The sequence below is a fragment of the Anomaloglossus baeobatrachus genome, chromosome 5 (assembly GCF_048569485.1).
Source record: "Anomaloglossus baeobatrachus isolate aAnoBae1 chromosome 5, aAnoBae1.hap1, whole genome shotgun sequence".
Lineage (NCBI taxonomy): Eukaryota > Metazoa > Chordata > Amphibia > Anura > Aromobatidae > Anomaloglossus > Anomaloglossus baeobatrachus.
The window spans coordinates 83,742,103-83,760,661 of NC_134357.1; the positions used below are offsets into that span (position 1 = coordinate 83,742,103).

General features: G+C 49.3%; 1 protein-coding gene across 1 annotated transcript in view; it reads right to left on the reverse strand.

The window, feature by feature from the left end:
• LOC142310878 (glutathione S-transferase kappa 1-like) overlaps window positions 1–18,559 on the reverse strand; it is a 34,020-nt gene that overhangs the window by 2,155 nt on the left and 13,306 nt on the right. Inside the window, exons 4-7 of the mRNA XM_075348654.1 lie at window positions 11,238–11,338; window positions 10,990–11,025; window positions 4,053–4,169; window positions 1,886–1,979 (exon numbers count right to left, since the gene is read on the reverse strand). Of these exons, the coding sequence (XP_075204769.1) occupies window positions 1,886–1,979; window positions 4,053–4,169; window positions 10,990–11,025; window positions 11,238–11,338 (348 nt within the window). The remainder of the gene's footprint in view (window positions 1–1,885; window positions 1,980–4,052; window positions 4,170–10,989; window positions 11,026–11,237; window positions 11,339–18,559) is intronic.

Sequence of the window (18,559 nt, forward strand, 5' to 3'; positions counted from 1 at the left end):
TAGGGTAGAATATACTTCACGTTGAACTGCCAGAATCTGTAGGGAAGGGGGATTTTCACATCCCATTGCCTACCACCAAAATTCCCGGGGCACCAGCAGCATATAGAGACAGAAGCCTTGGCCATGGTTGGGTCCATAACAAGTTTCGTGCTGCTTGCGTACGGGACGGCAACTAAACACTGGGGCCCCAAGTAGCATCAAGCCACGGCGATCCACACTACAGAGCGAAATGGAGGAAGGTCTTACACGCTTCACAATACTGGTGGTGACCTCTGATTCATCCGGGATCGGCTGGGGCCCATCACAGCGAAGACCGATACTCTGAGTGCACAGCATACAAACTGTGAGTAAAAGACCTGGAACCACAACCGCTGCCTTGGCCTCTTATTGCCGTTGCCTCGCGCTTTGGCAACGGCACTTCCTCCGTCACCGCTGTGCTCCCTGGGGCTCGCTCTACCTGTGGGGAGCTGGACTATCTGAGCTGCATTGCCATCAGCCCCGGAGGAGAGCGACATCTTGCAGCGGTGGCTAATCCCTGGCCGCACACGAAAGGTGGCGCTGCTAAGCAAACCCCCATCCCCTATCAACCAACACTTTGCACCCTCCTTTATATAGGCCACGGAGCCGGGTCGCTCCATTCACAGCAACCCCAAATACCACAGGCCTGGTGACAAGTAGCCCTGCAGGTCCCGTGGGCTGCTACAACAGGAGTTCAGTAATAAAAAAAAAAAAAGCTAAACACCCAAACGGTCATGAGTGTATCTTGCTCAGGGGACACCCCAGGTGAATCTGGTGTCAGAAGGTCACACAGCGCCTTGCTGTTGGCAATTTCACTACCCTGGGTGAATCTGGTGTCAGAAGGTCCAGCACCTTGCCGCTGGCAAGTTCACTACTGTTATTTACCATCATCTCTTTTCTTGTGGTGCTGTAATGGTTATCACCCTTTCCAGCCTGGCTTCGGGCTGTAGCTGTCAATCTCAGGTGTGGCTCTTTGGTATCACTCCCCTTCCCTATTTAAAGGCATGTGATCTGATCACATTATGCCTATGATAGAAACTCAATCCTTATTTCTATGTGGTCCACTTTGGAAGGAGCCTGCTCTGGAAGAAGTTTGTTTTGTTGTGTGCACCAGTGGTGTTTGCTGCACTGAAGCCACCTGGAGTGTTTTCCTTGCATGTCTATTCCCCCTGTTTGTATTCCTTTCCTTGGGTATCTGTATTGTAGTGGCGCGTCTAGTGAACTTGTTGGCCTACACACTAGGCAGGGTGAGTTTAGGGCTAGCTGAGGGTCCAAGGTATCCTGCTCGCCGGAAGGTTGAAAAAACCTGTATAGGGACGCTAGTGCTAGTGAGATCAGGAGTCATCTTGAGGAGAGTTCAGGAGGTGCCCCCTCACCCATCTCCCTAGCGGCAGGGACCTCCATTGTATCGTGACCCCATGTGTTGTAACATCTTCTGGGGGTCTACCAGGTACTAGTTAAACCCTGCTAGTCACGTGCGTGACACTATCAGAACGAGATCACTGATAGATTTTAAGCTAAATCATTCTGCAACCAGTAATGAGCAGGACAACAACGAGGTTCTAAACACCAAATGGTGCAAACATTATAAATGAAACGCAATTTCAAATATTATTTTTTATCCAAAATACATGATTTTAACTAAAAAAGAAAATTGCACCAGGGGTGTCCATATTCTGTGTGTTTACTTTTAATACACATTATATAAAAAGCTGTTTTTCAAGAATGGAACAGACTCTTGTCATTGGATCTGGATCAAACCTGCTAGTGACAAATAATATATAAATGTACAGAATATATTATTCAATCCTCACATTGACTACAGTGTATGAAGCAAAAATGAAGAAATTTAATCTGAAATACTGACCCAGCTGATGGGCTAGAAGCTCAAAGCGATCAGATCCAAAAAACAACTCCGGCTTTCCGTCTATATGAGCCACTATGGAGGGCATGCCAAAAACCTGCACACGAAAGAGGAAAAAAGAGAGTAAATCAAGGAGAATCAACACTAAAAGGAAACATACAATAAGAAGGGTCAATGTATGAGCAGAGCCCTAATTACAACCTACTATGGAGAGCAAAGAGACACCAACATCATAATAAAGGGAGCAGAAATATATGCAAATAAATTACAACCTTAAGTTAAATTTATATGAATTACCATGTAGTGTAATTAATGGGCAAAACTAATATTTTTTTTTACCAGCCTTTAATATTATTGATACGGGGTGACCACAAGGAGCCTCGGTAAATGAAAGACGGTGAAATCCATAAGGAAATCTACATGTAAAATGTGGATGCTACCTGTCTAACCAAATCCACACTGGAAATTTTCCGCAACGTATGAACGCAGCAGTGCCACTAGCATCAGTAAATCTGATCACTGGGAGAGGACAATATCCCCTTATACCACAAGGTTTTAGGGTACATGGCCAGTTTAATAAGGGGTGAGAAGTGTCGCGCCCAGGGATGTGGGGTACTCGGTGCCGGGCAGTGTATGTGTTGGGAATGTCACAGTGGTGGCCATTGCCCGGTTCCGTGCCCTGGGTCCTTTTTGTGATGGGGGTGTATTTACAAGGGATGAGGTTAATGTTCATATGTGACGCCACTTGCGGTGTTGCGGCTATGGGCATGGAGCCGCCGCTGCAGAATGTTAGTACTGCAGCTGGTGTTATTTGCAGCCTGGATGGTAGGTACTCCGCAAGCAGGGCCAGGCCCCAGTGGATGGGTGATGTGACAGGTGTTAGAAGAAGGGAGTCCACACCAAAAGTTCACTGCAACTGGTTTTTACTCACTGCTGGTTGGTGATAACTGGTTGCCCGAGGCCGGCTGGTTTCACCTCGAGATCCCCTTCGTCCTAGTGCCAGTTTGGTTCTCTGGTACCTTCTTCCCTTGCACCTATCTATGGTTGGTGGGTCCCCGTGGCGTAGAGGAACTGGGGGTCTCCGTCTGGTGGTTTTGTTCCACTGCTGTCCGCCTGACGGTAGCGTGAACCCTGTGGGGTTGCAGTCTCTGGTCCTGTCCCTGGTTCTCCATTTGCTACTGAGTCTTCGGATTTTTAGGGTCAGCGAAGTCCTTGATGGTCCCCTCGCTGTGCATGTGTTAACAGGTCGGCTTGGAGCCCTTTCCTGTCCTAGAGTCCTGTACCCTGTCGGTGCGTAGTTCTGGGAGTACTCCACCGGCAACTACTCTCCTGGGTACCAGGTCACCGTTAACCTGTGTCAGACCGTCTCCTCTCACTTCCTCTGACACAGCTAGACTGGCTACTTCCCAGTCTTTCCTCGACTCCAGTCTTTCTATGTTCTGACTACTCTCCACAGTCTGCCCCTCCCACCTGGTCAACTAGTAGACTGGACTGGCTCCACCGCTAGGCGGCCATCTATTGGTCCGACCCTAGCTATGTATCATTGTATGGGGGATTGTTGGGGAAAACTGGGATTACCTGGGTTTTTGGTGTTACAGGCACTGGATTTCAGGGTCCATAAGGGGGTAGGCCCTGCATCCTTTGTGGGGATGTAGAACCTTGTAGGACTCAGAGGCACTACAAGAAGAATCTACCTTCAAAACTGAAAAGAAGCAGGTTGCAATGTAATTATTATATCTCGGAACTCACTTTCCTGCAGTAATCCAGCAGATTGTCTGTGCTGTGAAGTGTAATGCATCCCCTTAACTCCTAAACTGAAAAAATATTATAGCAGTCACCTAGATATTTCATTAAAGAGTTTGCCCTTTACTTTTACATTGATGGCTTATCCTTAGGATAGGTCATCAATGTCTGATTGGTTGGGGTCTGACACCATGCACCCCAGTGATGGCAACAGGTGGCCAGAAATGCTCAGTTCCGGAGCTGCTCCGTCTTCTGATAGCGGCCGGTACTGCACATCCACCCGCTATAGATTTGAATGGGAGGCGGATGTGCAGTTCCCGGCTGCGGCCGCTATCAGAAGACGGAGCAACTGTTTGCATGGCAGGCCTAGGATACTAAACAGCCTGTAATAGAAAAGAGGACAAACATTGATAATGCTCATTATTACCCCATATTCCAAAGCTTGGTCTGTTGTTTCCTTCAGCTTGTTCTTGACTTCTGGTGAGGTGATTGTGGACAGTAAGTTTTTAGCCAGGACTTCAGGCATCCCGGCGTTCTTAGCAGCCTAATCAAGGTTAGGAAAAAAAAATGTGACTGTAAAAAAAATCTAAGTGGTAGTCATAATAACTGATCAGTAAGAAAACTAGATGTTTGCTTTGAAGGCATGAAACACTTCAGCCAGTAAAGTTTTAGTAGAAAACAACAGTATACCGGAGTCTGGTCTATTCTATGGACCAGAACAGTGGAAGCAACAGAGGGCAGTCTTCTTAACTCGTCCTAAATCGCTATTTTTCTTTACTTTGAATTCATCTTGAAGGGAATCTGTCAGCAGGTTTTTATTATGTAATCTAACAGTAGCATGAGGCAGGGACAGAGATCCTGATTCCAGTGATGTGTCGCTTAGTTTACTGGGTGCAGCAGTTATGACAGAATCGCAGGTTTCTCTGCTGCAGATCTAGCGGAGCTCCGCGGTTGAGCTGTGTATAACCTTGCCTACACCACTGATTCGGTGTGCATCATATAGTGACAGTGAGCTACTAATCAATGCTGGGGGTATGTTGTACTAGGAAGAAGGAGGCCAGTTGTTCTCTAGTGATAATCTCCCATTTATAAAGAAGGGAATTTTGTTACTTACCGTAAATTCCTTTTCTTCTAGCTCCTATTGGGAGACCCAGACGATTGGGTGTATAGCTACTGCCTCCGGAGGCCACACAAAGCATTACACTAAAAAGTGTAAGGCCCCTCCCCTTCTGGCTATACACCCCCAGTGGGATCACTGGCTCACCAGTTTTAGTGCAAAAGCAAGAAGGAGGAAAGCCAATAACTTGGTTAAACAAATTCACTCCGAGTAACATCGGAGAACTGAAAAACCGTTCAACATGAACAACATGTGTACCCGAAAAAACCCAAAAATCCTGAAGGACAACAGGGCGGGTGCTGGGTCTCCTAATAGGAGCTAGAAGAAAAGGAATTTACGGTAAGTAACAAAATTCCCTTCTTCTTCGTCGCTCCATTGGGAGACCCAGACGATTGGGACGTCCAAAAGCTGTCCCTGGGTGGGTAAAGAAATACCTTATGTTAGAGCTGCGAAGACAGCCCTCCCCTACGGGGAGGCAACTGCCGCCTGCAGGACTCTTCTACCTAGGCTGGCGTCTGCCGAAGCATAGGTATGCACCTGATAATGTTTGGTGAAGGTGTGCAGACTCGACCAGGTAGCCGCCTGGCACACCTGTTGAGCCGTAGCCTGGTGTCGCAATGCCCAGGACGCACCCACGGCTCTGGTAGAATGGGCCTTCAGCCCTGATGGAACCGGAAGCCCAGCAGAACGGTAGGCTTCAAGAATTGGTTCTTTGATCCATCGAGCCAGGGTGGCTTTGGAAGCCTGCGACCCTTTGCGCTTACCAGCGACAAGGACAAAGAGTGCATCCGAGCGGCGCAGGGGCGCCGTGCGGGAAATGTAGATTCTGAGTGCTCTCACCAGATCTAACAAATGTAAATTCTTCTCATACCGATGAACTGCATGAGGACAAAAAGAAGGCAAAGAGATATCCTGATTAAGATGAAAAGAGGATACCACCTTCGGGAGAAACTCCTGAATGGGGTCAGCACTACCTTGTCCTGGTGGAAGACCAGGAAAGGAGCCTTGGATGACAGCGCTGCTAGCTCAGACACTCTCCGAAGAGATGTGATCGCTACCAGAAAAGCCACTTTCTGTGATAGTCTAGAAAGTGAAACCTCCCTCAGAGGCTCGAAGGGCGTCTTCTGGAGGGCAACTAGTACCCTGTTCAGATCCCATGGATCTAACGGCCGCTTGTACGGGGGTACAATATGACAAACCCCCTGCAGGAACGTGCGCACCTTAGGAAGTTGTGCTAGACGCTTTTGAAAAAAGACGGATAGCGCCGAGACTTGCCCTTTAAGGGAGCCGAGCGACAAACCTTTTTCTAACCCAGATTGCAGGAAAGAAAGAAAGGTAGGCAATGCAAAAGGCCAGGGAGACACTCCCTGAGCAGAGCACCAGGATAAGAATATCCTCCACGTTCTGTGGTAGATCTTAGCGGACGTGGGCTTCCTAGCCTGTCTCATGGTGGCAACGACCCCTTGGGATAATCCTGAAGACCCTAGGATCCAGGACTCAATGGCCACACAGTCAGGTTCAGGGCCGCAGAATTCCGATGGAAAAACGGCCCTTGGGACAGTAAGTCTGGTCGGTCTGGTAGTGCCGACGGTTGGCCGACCGTGAGATGCCACAGATCCGGATACCACGCCCTCCTTGGCCAGTCTGGGGCGACGAGTATGACGCGGCTGCAGTCGGATCTGATCTTGCGTAGCACTCTGGGCAAGAGTGCCAGAGGTGGAAACACATAAGGGAGCCGGAACTGCGACCAATCTTGCACTAAGGCGTCTGCCGCCAGAGTTCCGTGATCGCGAGACCGTGCTATGAAGGTTGGGACCTTGTTGTTGTGCCTGGACGCCATTAGGTCGACGTCCGGCCTTCCCCAGCGGCTACAGATTTCCTGAAACACGTCCGGGTGAAGGGACCATTCTCCTGCGTCCATGCCCTGGCGGCTGAGGAAGTCTGCTTCCCAGTTTTCTACGCCGGGGATGTGAACTGCGGATACGGTGGAGGCCGTGGCTTCCACCCACGTCAGAATCCGCCGGACTTCCTGGAAGGCTTGCCGACTGCGTGTCCCTCCTTGGTGATTGATGTATGCCACCGCTGTGGAGTTGTCCGACTGAATTCGGATCTGCTTTCCTTCCAGCCACTGCTGGAAGGCTAGTAGGGCAAGATACACTGCTCTGATTTCCAGAACATGGATCTGAAGGGTGGACTCCTGCTGAGTCCACGTACCCTGAGCCCTGTGGTGGAGAAAAACTGCTCCCCACCCTGACAGACTCGCGTCTGTCGTGACTACCGCCCAAGACGGTGGTAGGAAGGATCTTCCCTGTGATAATGAGGTGGGAAGAAGCCACCATTGCAGAGAGTCCTTCTGTGAAAAGGATACTTTCCTGTTCAGGGATGTTGACTTCCCGTCCCATTGGCGGAGAATGTCCCAATAAGAGGACGCAGATGAAACTGCGCAAACGGAACCGCCTCCATTGCCGCCACCATCTTCCCGAGGAAGTGCATGAGGCGTCTTAAGGAGTGCGACTGACCCTGACGGAGAGTCTGCACCCCAGTCTGTAGTGACCGCTGCTTGTCCAGCGGAAGCTTCACTAGCGCTGAGAGGGTATGAAACTCCATGCCAAGATACGTTAGTGATTGGGTCGGTGACAGGTTTGACTTTGAGAAGTCGATGATCCACCCGAACGTCTGGAGAGTCTCCAGCGCAACATTCAGGCTGAGTTGGCATGCCTCTTGAGAGGGTGCCTTGCAAGTAGATCGTCCAAGTAAGGGATCACAGAGTGTCCCTGTGAGTGCAAGACTGCTACCACTGCCGCCATGACCTTGGTGAACACCCGTGGGGTTGTCGCCAGACCGAATGGCAGAGCTACGAACTGAAGATGGTCGTCTCCCATCACGAAACGTGGAAAACATTGGTGCTCTGTAGCAATCGGCACGTGGAGATAAGCATCTTTGATGTCTATTGATGCTAGGAAATATCCTTGAGACATTGAGGCAATGACGGAGCAGAGGGTTTCATCCGGAACCGCCTGGCCTCCACGTGCTTGTTGAGCAGTTTTAGGTCCAGAACGGAACGGAAAGAGCCATCCTTTTTTGGCACCACAACCAGATTGGAGGAAAACCGTGTCTTGTTCCTGAAGAGGAACAGGGATTACCACTCCTTCTGCGTGCAGACGAGCATCGGCTCGGTGGGGAGGTGGGGACGTTCTGAAGAATCGAGTCGGAGGACGAGAACAGAACCCTATCCTGTGCACGTGGGCACAATGTCCCTCACCCACCGGTCTGTGACCTGTGGCAGCGAAATGTCGCCAAAGGCGAGCGAGTCTGCCATCAACCGCGGATGCGGAGAGATGAGAGAGCTGAGAGTCATGAGGAGACCGCCTTGGTAGCGGTTCCTCCGGCTTCCTTCCTTGGGCGTGATTGAGCCCCCGGAAACTGAGCCCCTCTGAGGCTTTTCAGCTCTTTTGGACGAGGACAATTGGGACCTGCCCGAGCTTGGGAAGGACCGAAACCTCGACTGTCCTTCCAGGACAGCATTAATAGGGTAAGTCGCAATGCAGACATTGCGAGGTTACGGACGCCCCTGCGGCACAAATGTACATATGCTCAAGACCAGCTGTGCAAGAACAGCTGAAAAGCTTAGGGTGCCCATACGGCTGTAAATGCCGGAGCAACCGACACGCCGATAGCCTCATAGACAGATTTCAACCAGAGTCCATCTGTCTGGCATCTTTAAGTGAAGTCCCATCTCCACTGCAACTATAGCTCTAGCCGCAAGCCTGGAGATTGGAGGATCCACCTTTGGACCCTGGGTCCCGCGTCAGGGGGAAAAGGATAACGTGTATCCTTAATACGTTTGGAGAAAACGCTTATCTGGTAAGCGTGGTGTTCCTGGACTGCTTCTCTGAAGTCAGCGTGGCCAGAAAAATACTCAATATACGTTTGAGCTACTGAAATGGGACTTCTCCTGCTGTGCAGCTGACTCCTCCGCTGGGGGAGCTGAGGGAGAAAGATCCAACATTCCATTGATGGACGCTATAGGATCATTCCTTATGGCGTCACCATCCGGTGTATCCGGATTGAGAGCGTTGTCAGGATCAAAGTCCTGATGAGCTACGTCTGCCTCATCATACAGAGAGCCTCCTGGGACCCCCCCCCGGAGCACCGATTTTATTCCCAATGAGGGTGGCCAGGGAGCAATGATCCAGATTGCCCATGGCCTGTCCGGACTGCAAGTCTCTATCCCATTGCAACTCCATCCCTGTCCTTGGACAGGGTTGACAGGTGGTTCCTTTGGCCACGTCTAGTAGAGACCCCGGCTGACCAAGTGCTCCAGGGGAGCATTGCACACAATGGGGTTCAGTGCCGTGGAACAGTATCACATGCAGTAACAACAGCATCGAAAGCCTGTGTTGCTTATATGCTGCTGCCGACTAGCCATCTAGGACATAGCCAAGAATGGCGACCGTACAATGCAATGTATAGTATACCAGCATAAAGTACAATGAACACTGCAGCACATGCAATACAAGCAGCATAGAAAGCCTGTGCCTTGGCACCCCTGCTTTTCTGCTGCTGTAGACTAGCCATCTAGGGGAATATAGCCCAGAATATCGACCATACAGTGCAATGTATAGCATACAAGCATAAGTACAATGAACACTGCAACCCCTGCAATACAAGCAGCATAGAAAAAACCTGTGCCTCAGCACCCCTGCTTTTCTGCTGCTGTAGTCTAGTCATTCTAGGCGAAAATAGCCCAGACTAGCGACCGTACAGTGCAGTGTATAGCATTCAAGCATAAATACACATGAACACTTCAGTACATGCAATACAAGCAGCATAGAAAGCCTGTGCCTTAGCACCCCTGCTTTCCTGCTGCTGATGTGTCGCCATCTAAGAGGGCATATAGCCAAAAATAGCGACCTATGCAGTGTAAGCATAAAAATACAAATGGACAACTGCGGTATTTAGTGGGGTCAGCACTTCATGTGCCGCTTACCGCCCGCCTATAAGCGGGTGTGTGGTCGCCCTAGTCCTGTGCCTGGTTGCCCAGAGTCCGATGTCTCAGCTCGGACTGCAGGAATGGCTGCCGGCGTCCTTCTCCAGCTCGTGTGAGTAGGGGCGGGCCGTGGGCGTGCCCCCAAGTCAGAGCGGGAAACCGGCGTCCCACAGTGTCCAGTGAGAGGGCTGGAGCATGTAAATAAGGCTCCAGCCCTCGGCGCTGCTGATTGTACAGCGTCTCTCCCCTACCCTGATTGACAGGGTGGGGGCGGGAACGAAGCGGAGCTAGGCCGCAAAAGCCGGGGACTGGATTTATAAGCGCCGCCGTCGTAAAAGCGCGGTCGGCGCTAAGTCCCCGGCGCACTACAAGTCCCAGCCGCGCCGCCGCTCCCGGAGCGTCCGGCGCGGTAGTTCCCCATACATAAAGTCACTCAGCTAGGCTGCAGTGACTGTAACCCTTTACTGTCCCCGGCGCACTAGCACACCCAGCAAGTCTGGAGTGTGCTGTGCCTGTGTGTACGGGGACACAGAGTACCTGAATGGTGCAGGGCCATGTCCCTGAACGGTACCCAGCTCCGTATCCAGCAGGTTCAATGGGTCTGTGGATGGAGCCCGGCCTCAGGGCTTTGGGGCCGGTAAGATCCCACTTCCTCAGAGCCCCTCAGGGGGATGTGGAAGGAAAACAGCATGTGGGCTCCAGCCGCCGTACCAGCAATAGGTACCTCAACCTTACAAACCACCAGTGGGGTGAGAAGGGAGCATGCTGGGGGCCCTATATGGGCCCTCTTTTCTTCCATCCGATATAGTCAGCAGCTACTGCTGACTAAACAGTGGAGCTATGCGTGGATGTCTGACCTCCTTCGCACAAAGCAGAAAACTGGTGAGCCAGTGATCCCACTGGGGGTGTATAGCCAGAAGGGGAGGGGCCTTACACTTTTTAGTGTAATGCTTTGTGTGGCCTCCGGAGGCAGTAGCTATACACCCAATCGTCTGGGTCTCCCAATGGAGCGACGAAGAAACACAAATTATATTTAAACAGCAAAAGACGGGCCAATAAGTGACACATGTCTGCAATCAGGTCTCTGATTCTACAATATGGTGCTCTCAGATTAGAGCAAAAACATGGTGACAGATTCACTTTTAGCCAATATCAAAGGTCGGAAGGACACATCTGAATTTCCATAATATGGTATCCGAAGGTATAGTACCCTCATAAACGTTGTAAAACACCTATGAACATAAAGCCTATTCTCACCTCAACAATACTCTCCGGGGCAGTAATGTCTTTATCCTGTAAGACAGAAACAATATATAGGATACCATAATGCCCACAATGAAATGGAGGAAAAGCGCTAGTCACTGCGCTGCTGAAGTAGAGGAAGAATCCAGACCTCAGGGTAGTTGAGATGTAGTTATATTATGAGCTTCAGGCTCGAAATGAGCCCTTTTTAATATAAACTAAACATGTGTACATAATACTATAGCACAAGATGTAACACCAACCTCAGACCAGATCCGCAGCCACAACTGCCGGGAGACCTCCTCGAGGAACACAGGATGTGACATCTGAACGGTTGTCAGAAACCGCATGGCTGAAAGAGTCCCTGTAAAACAGACCTAAATATTAATATAAGGCTGGAAACACATCTATGCGAGTAAAATCAGTCCGAGTTGGCTGAAAAAAAACTCGGCTGATTTTAGTTCACGTTAGGTCAGAGTGCAATGCAACTGCACTGCGATCCTGAGATTTTTCTCATGATTGCAGTGCGTGTGCAATGCGTGTGTGATCCTTTTTTCTCAGCAGCTGTCATCTGCCATTCAGCTCCGCTACATGGCCGCTGACAGCAGACACAGACAGCCATGTAGCAGAGCTGAATGGCAGATGACAGCAGACACAGACAGAGCCGCACGATCAGAATGAACTCGGGTGAACTTCCCCCGACTTCATTGTCATGCCGCGGCTCGGTCTGTGTCGCGTCCTGATTAGCGGTCACCCGTGAAGGACTCACCGGTGACCGCTAATCCCCTGAGTGACTGAATTAAGCAGCGCGATTAGCGCTGTCGTCACTCAGGGTACCCACGGCCAGCTGGATCCTCCCCCCGTGACCGCAACTCACCTGTGACTTCATCGCTGTCACTCGGGAACTTGCTGTCACTGTTGGAGGATCCAGCGGTGGCCGCGAGTAACCTGAGTGACATCATCAGCTGATCGCAATACTCACCTCAGTTACTGCATGGAGCTGACAGGAGCGGCAGTGTCTTCTGCAGCTCCTGTCACCTTCATGTAGCAGAGCTGAGAGCGTCGAGGGACCTCCGTGGATTATGTCGGACAAGGATGTTTTTTTTGCGTACTTAATAAAGTTGTGAACGAGGGTCTTTGTTATTGTTTATTATTTCAAATAAAGGATTTTTTCACTGTGTGTGTTTATTAACTTTAATTTACAGGTTAATCATTGGGGGTGTCTCATAGACGCCTGAAATGATTAATTTAGGATTTAGTGGCAGCTATGGGCTGCCATTAACTCCTTATTACCCCGATTTGCCAACGCACCAGGGCAAATCGGGAAGAGTCGGGTACAGTCCCAGAACTGTCGCATATAATGTATGCGGCAATTCTGGGCGGCTGCTGGCTGATATTGTTAGGCTGGGGGGCTCCCCATAACGTGGAGCTCCCCATCCTGAGAATACCAGCCTTCAGCCGTATGGCTTTATCTGGCTGGTATTAAAATTGGGGAGAAACTGCACGTCGTTTTTTTTTATTTATTTATTTTACTGCCCAGCATAGACATGCCCAACGGCTGCTGTGATTGGTTACAGTGAGACAGCTGTCACTCAGCGTGGGGGCGTGTCTGACTGCAACCAATCATAGGTGCCAGGGGCGGGTAAAGCAGGGAATAAGAGGTTGAATAATGAGCGGCCGGCTTTTTCAAAAGAGGAGAAGCCGTCGGAGCAGTGTGAACGCCGTGCCGGTGATCGGCGAGTATGAGAGAGGGGGGGGGGGGGGGGGGGAGAGGGATAGACCGACATGGACAGAGAGAGAGGGACAGAGATAGTGACCGACTGACAAACCGACCGACAGAGAGAGAATAGAGACCGAGAGGTAAAGACAGACTGACAGAGAATAGTGATTGACAGACATTGTGAGGCAACACTAGTTTCCAGGAAACATTGCGAGAAATGTATTTAGAAAATCGGATGTCACTAGGATGGTGTGAGTGCCGTCCCGTGACATCCGATTATTTACACGCTCCCATAGACTTGCATTGGAGAGACTCGCAGGAGAAACTCGCAAAAAAGCAGCATGCTGCGATTTTTTTCTCAGTCCGATTTGGACTGAGAAAAAAAAAAAAAAAAAATTGCAAATGTGAGCTGAATCATTCACTAACATGTGTCCGATTCCAATGCAAGATTTTCTCGCATTGCTCTACTGCGAGAAACTCGCAAGTTAGAAGCAGCCCTAAGAGCTAAACTGTGCAAGAAAAGAAATAACAGATATTCTATACAATGAAACATAGAAGTGGCATCTTAAAAAGCCCTAATAGTGAAAGGAGAGCAAATCAGGCAGAAGATGTCAGGCAACAGTGCTCTGTCTGATCTGTGTCTGACACGGCAGCACAACATGATAGGTGAAGGAGTTACGCAGCTTTTACGTCATCAAAAAAGTAAGAATTGTTTCATGAAGATTATTAAAGAAGTTGCTTAGTCTTTTATGCAAATGAACAATTAAAAAAAAACAAAAAAAAAAAAAAAAAAACACACACACAACATATAGTACAGTATAAAGATGAACATGACTTTAAAGAGGTATTCCCAAGATTGCAAAATATATGGCATTGGTGACAATTGCTGATTGTTGAAGATTTGACAGCTAGAACCCAACTGATCAAAGATTTTCCAGTCATCAATTAATTGGAGCTCAGAAATGTGACACGTCCGCACTGGGGCCTGGGGGTGACTCGTTACTGGGCCGTGGTTCAGCTTGTGGGGCGCGGCGGTGGTGAGGCCCGGTTCCGTGACCCCAGCGGTGTCATTTACTAAATAGGACGGGGATGATGACAGTTTATTCGTGACGCCACCTGTGATATGCGGCAAGTTAGGTGCCGACGCTGCGGGATGGGGACCTCTGGGGCAGATTGTGATGCAGCTTGGTTGGTGTAGCTTTCCACAGGTAGAGCTGGGCCCCAGGGCAGATGGGGGTAGTAGTGGTCGATGGTGGGGGTTGCAGGGGCGGGAGGCGCGGATGAATAAATGGAGCGACACAGGGATGTAGTCTCAAGGTTTTTACTCATTGTAGCAGGTTCCAAGGTAACATGACATGCCAGTGACCACCTTTAGAGTGCTGGGGCTTCACTGTGATGGGCTCCATCTGATCCCGGGTAGTTCGAAGCTTGAGTCCGGTGCACCTTTCTTATGTGTACCTTTCCTGGTAGTCTTCCTGCGCTGGCTTCTCCCTCCTGCTTTGCGCCCTCACACACAGAACTCTGTGGCGGTGCCCGCGGACCCTTTTGAGTAGCGTGAAGCTATCCCTTGTCCCTTCTGGGGTCACCTTCCAGCGAATTTGTGTGCGGTTGTGGCTTCGGTGCTTGCAGTCACCTCAGCCATTGATTTTACTAGTGGAGTACGTAGGTTGTTCTCCTCTAGCCTAGGGACCAGTCCCTGTGTTGCAGCCAAGTCCTTCCACCCGTAGATTATATGTGGAAGAAGGCCACGTGAGGACGTTGCACTTCCCGTGGTCTCTAGGACTCTTTCTGTCTGTGACCAGGCCGAGCAGTACCAGCTCCAGGCCACAGGTCTTCGCTCCTCCACTGCTCCTTCCTGTCTTTCTCTACACTCAACTACTGTATGTGTCCCCACTCATAAGACTCCATCTCCTCCCGGTCTGGTTTCGGGTATAATCACACCCTTGCCATGTCTAATCTGGTGTTGCTGAGAGAGTGTTGTGTGTGAACCGGTGGTGACCTCCTCCATACCCAGGATGGAATACCACACCTCTGGCTGACGTGCAGTACCTCTGTGGCAACTGAAGCCTCAGGGGCACCACAAATGCATGCATGCCAATGCTCTATTCATAGTGATGGAGATAGCTTACTTCAGTATTTGGCTTTTTCCAGCAGTTCTAACAAAATTAAAAAAAAGCAATGTATAAGGGTATGTGCACATGTTGCGTATTTGAATGCAGAAATTTCTGCACTATTTTTACCTCTCGACAGGAAAAATGCAGAGGTAAAAACTCACGTTTTGCTGCTTTTACTGTGCATTTTTGCATGCTTTTTCTAGCTTTTTTTGGACATTAGTGAATACTATAGAGATAGATAATAGTTACCGCTCATCAGTGTCCCGGGTCTCACGGTGCACAGCATGTTACGGGACTGGCTGCAGCTCAAATCCTATGGAGCCTCGTTCTGAGATCTCATCTGATGCTCCATAGCCTTTAATCCAGGTAATCAAGGAACATCGTGGGAACGGGTAGACTGCGTCAGACCTGAGAACTTTGCTTTCTAATAAATTAGTGAATGAGGGATAGTGTTGTGTTTTTATTTCTCTTTATATCTTTCAGGTTTCTATTTGCCGACTATGTTAGATTGCCTGGACTACGGCTGACGTGCATGCTGAACCAGGGAAATTGTGGGGGGGGGGGGGAAGTGTTTTTACAAATAAAATATTTGTGTGTGTTTTTTTTTCCTTTTTACTTACTAGGTTAGTAATGGGGGTGTCTGATAGACAACTCTCCAGTACTAACACCATTGCTTGATACCAGCTCACACTTCACAGCTGACACCTCAACCCCAACTACCATTACCCCAATAGCCACCGCAGCAGGGCATTCGGGAAGGGCCAAGGCAAAGTGCCACTTTTGGGGTGGCTGCGGGCTTGTATTTTTAGGCTGGGAAGTGCCCAATAATCATGAACCTTCCCAGCATGATAATATCAGCCCACAGCTGTCTTACTGGTTATAAAAAAAAAAATCGGGGGGACCCAACTTCGATTTTTTTTATTTATTTATTCATATAAAGCTATCCAATAAGCTCCAAAGGGTGCAATGTTATATGTCTGTCACTCTCTTTGTCCATCTCTATAAATACAACAGGAAAGAAAAAAAAAAAAAAAAGACTCCTCACCAATGATTAATGTAAAAATCCTTTATTGGTACATAAATTCAAAAGGGATATACTGTGCATACTAAAATTATTTAGAAAGAGAAAATAGGGGAATGTATAGGATACAAAAAACAGACCCAGAGCACAAAATGAAAACATTGGTTGTATAAATAACATTTAAATAATGAATGGTAGTGTGATGCATAGGGTAAATATTAATGTGCCCCAGGGATACCCAGGGGACATTTAACACTTATATAGACACTGAGGCAAAATAGGTTATTTATTAGGGTACTTTCACACTTGCGTTGTTTGGTAGCCGTCAAAATCCGCCGCTTGGGAAACAGTGCAATCCGTTAATGGATGTGCGCTGTTTCCCATAGACTTTTATTGACGACGCATTGCGACGGATGGCCTTGCGTTGCATCCGCCGGCATGTAGCGTTTTTCTACGCTTCCCAGAGCATCAAAAAAACGCAATGTGCAGGATTCCGGCGTCCGTCATTTTTATAATGGAAGCCTAAGGTGGCGGAATACGTCTTTTGACGGATTCCTGTGACGGATCCGTCTTTACACAACTGAGCATGCTCAGTTGAATAATCGCTGAAAAAAAAAAAACCAAAAAAAAAAAAAAAAAACCAACTACAACGGATTGCGTTGTTTTGTAGGATCCATCGCATCGGTTGTGCCACTATATGCAACGCATCCATTACATCCGTCACACAACGCAATGCGATGGATGCCGCACAACGCAAGTGTGAAACTAGCCTTATCTATATCTAAACATGCATGTAAAAATGCTACAAAAACGTAGCAAATCCACAATCAGCCTGCGTTATTTGAACTCACTGGATGAAAAAAATTCTGCAAAAACACTGACAAAATTAACATGCTGCAGATTATTTTCTACACCAAATCTGCAAGTCACAAAAAAAGTAATGTGTACCTGAGACTTCAGGATTCTCACTGACTTTAATGGCATCAGGATTCTCTTCAGGTTTTGTGACAAATTTGCATTGAAAAATTCAGAAAAAAAACCGCAACGTGTGTGTGGCGCCCCTGAGGGTCCAGTCGCCACAGAGGTACTGCACCTCAGCCAGAGGTGTGGTACCCCATTCTTTGGTAAGGAGGGGGCACAGGCTGTTGTCCACACACCCATAGCCATAACTACACCACTTCGTGCCAGGGTTAGGGAAAGATTGCTCCTAAGGGAGAGCACAGCCCCTGAGCCTGTCTGAAGGTGGAGCTTAAGTAGAGGGATGGGTGGAGAGGAGGGTGGAAAAGTAGGATTTTTGTGTACTCACCGTAAAATCTCTTTCTCTGAGTCTTCATTGGGGGACACAGGACCATGGGTTATGCTGCTGTCACTAGGAGGCTGACACTAAGTAAACATAAAAAAGTTAGCTCCTCCCTAGCAGCATACACCCCGAGCCGGAGGCGGGCTCAGATCAGTTGGTGCACAAGCAGTAGGAGGAGTACCAGAATCACCATACATAAACACAAGTTGTAACTAAAACAATGCAGCCGTGCAAACAAGAGGTCTATGAACATAAGACCACTGAAAAAATAGCAGGCAAATGCAATTGAATCAACCAAAAAACCAAGCAGGGTGGGTGCTGTGTCCCCCAATGAAGACTCAGAGAAAGAGATTTTACGGTGATTACACAAAAATCCTACTTTCTCTATCGTTTCATTGGGGGACACAGGACCATGGGACGTCCAAAAGCAGTCCCTGGGTGGGAATACCGAAAAACCCGCAGAGGCAGACAACAACAACCTCCCTCGGCGGGCTTGCACTATAATTGAATGCTGCCACCCTATTACAGGTGCGCAACTGCTGCCTGCAAGACCTTTCTCCCAAAAATAGCATCTGCCGATGCTTGGGTGTGAACGTGGTAGAACCTAGTAAAGGTGTGCAGGCTAGACCAGGTGGCGGCCTTGCAGACCTGGTCGGCCGACGCCTGATGCCTAATCGCCCAAGAGGCGCCCACTGCGCGGGTAGAGTGCGCCTTTACCCCCCGCGGCGGAGACTTGTCCCGAATCCGGTAGGCCTCTGATATGGCGGAACGGATCCATCTGGCAATTGTGGCCTTGGATGCCGATTCACCCTTCTTGGGACCAGAAGGGAGAACAAACAGACCATCTGACTTACGGAACGGCGCGGTCCTGGAGACATAAATTCTAAGTGCACGCACTAGGTCCAGGGTGTGCAAGGACCTCTCCAAGCTGTGAGAGGGGCCAGGACAGAAGGATGGAAGGATGATTTCCTCGTTAAGATGGAACGGGGAGACCACCTTTGGGAGAAAAGCGGGATCTGGACGGAGAACCGCTTTGTCCTGGTGAAAAATCAAAAAGGGGGAACGACAAGAGAGAGCTGCCAGCTCTGACGTCCTGCGAATAGAAGTGATGGCAACAAGAAACACCACCTTCCAAGACAGGTGAGACAGGGAAGATTCTCGCAAGGGCTCGAATGGGGAGCCCTGAAGTGACCCTAGGACTAGATTAAGGTCCCACGGTTCTAGAGGCCGACGGTACGGCGGTGCCAGGTGGGCTACTCCCTGGATGAAGGTCTTAACCTGTGAACGAGCGGCCAGTGGCTTCTGAAACAGGATTGATAACGCCGATATCTGGCCCTTTAGTGTTGCGAGCGAGAGACCCGCATCTAGGCCTGACTGCAAGAATGCCAACAGGGAAGGAAGGGAGAAGGCGAGAGGAGAAGAAATATTCT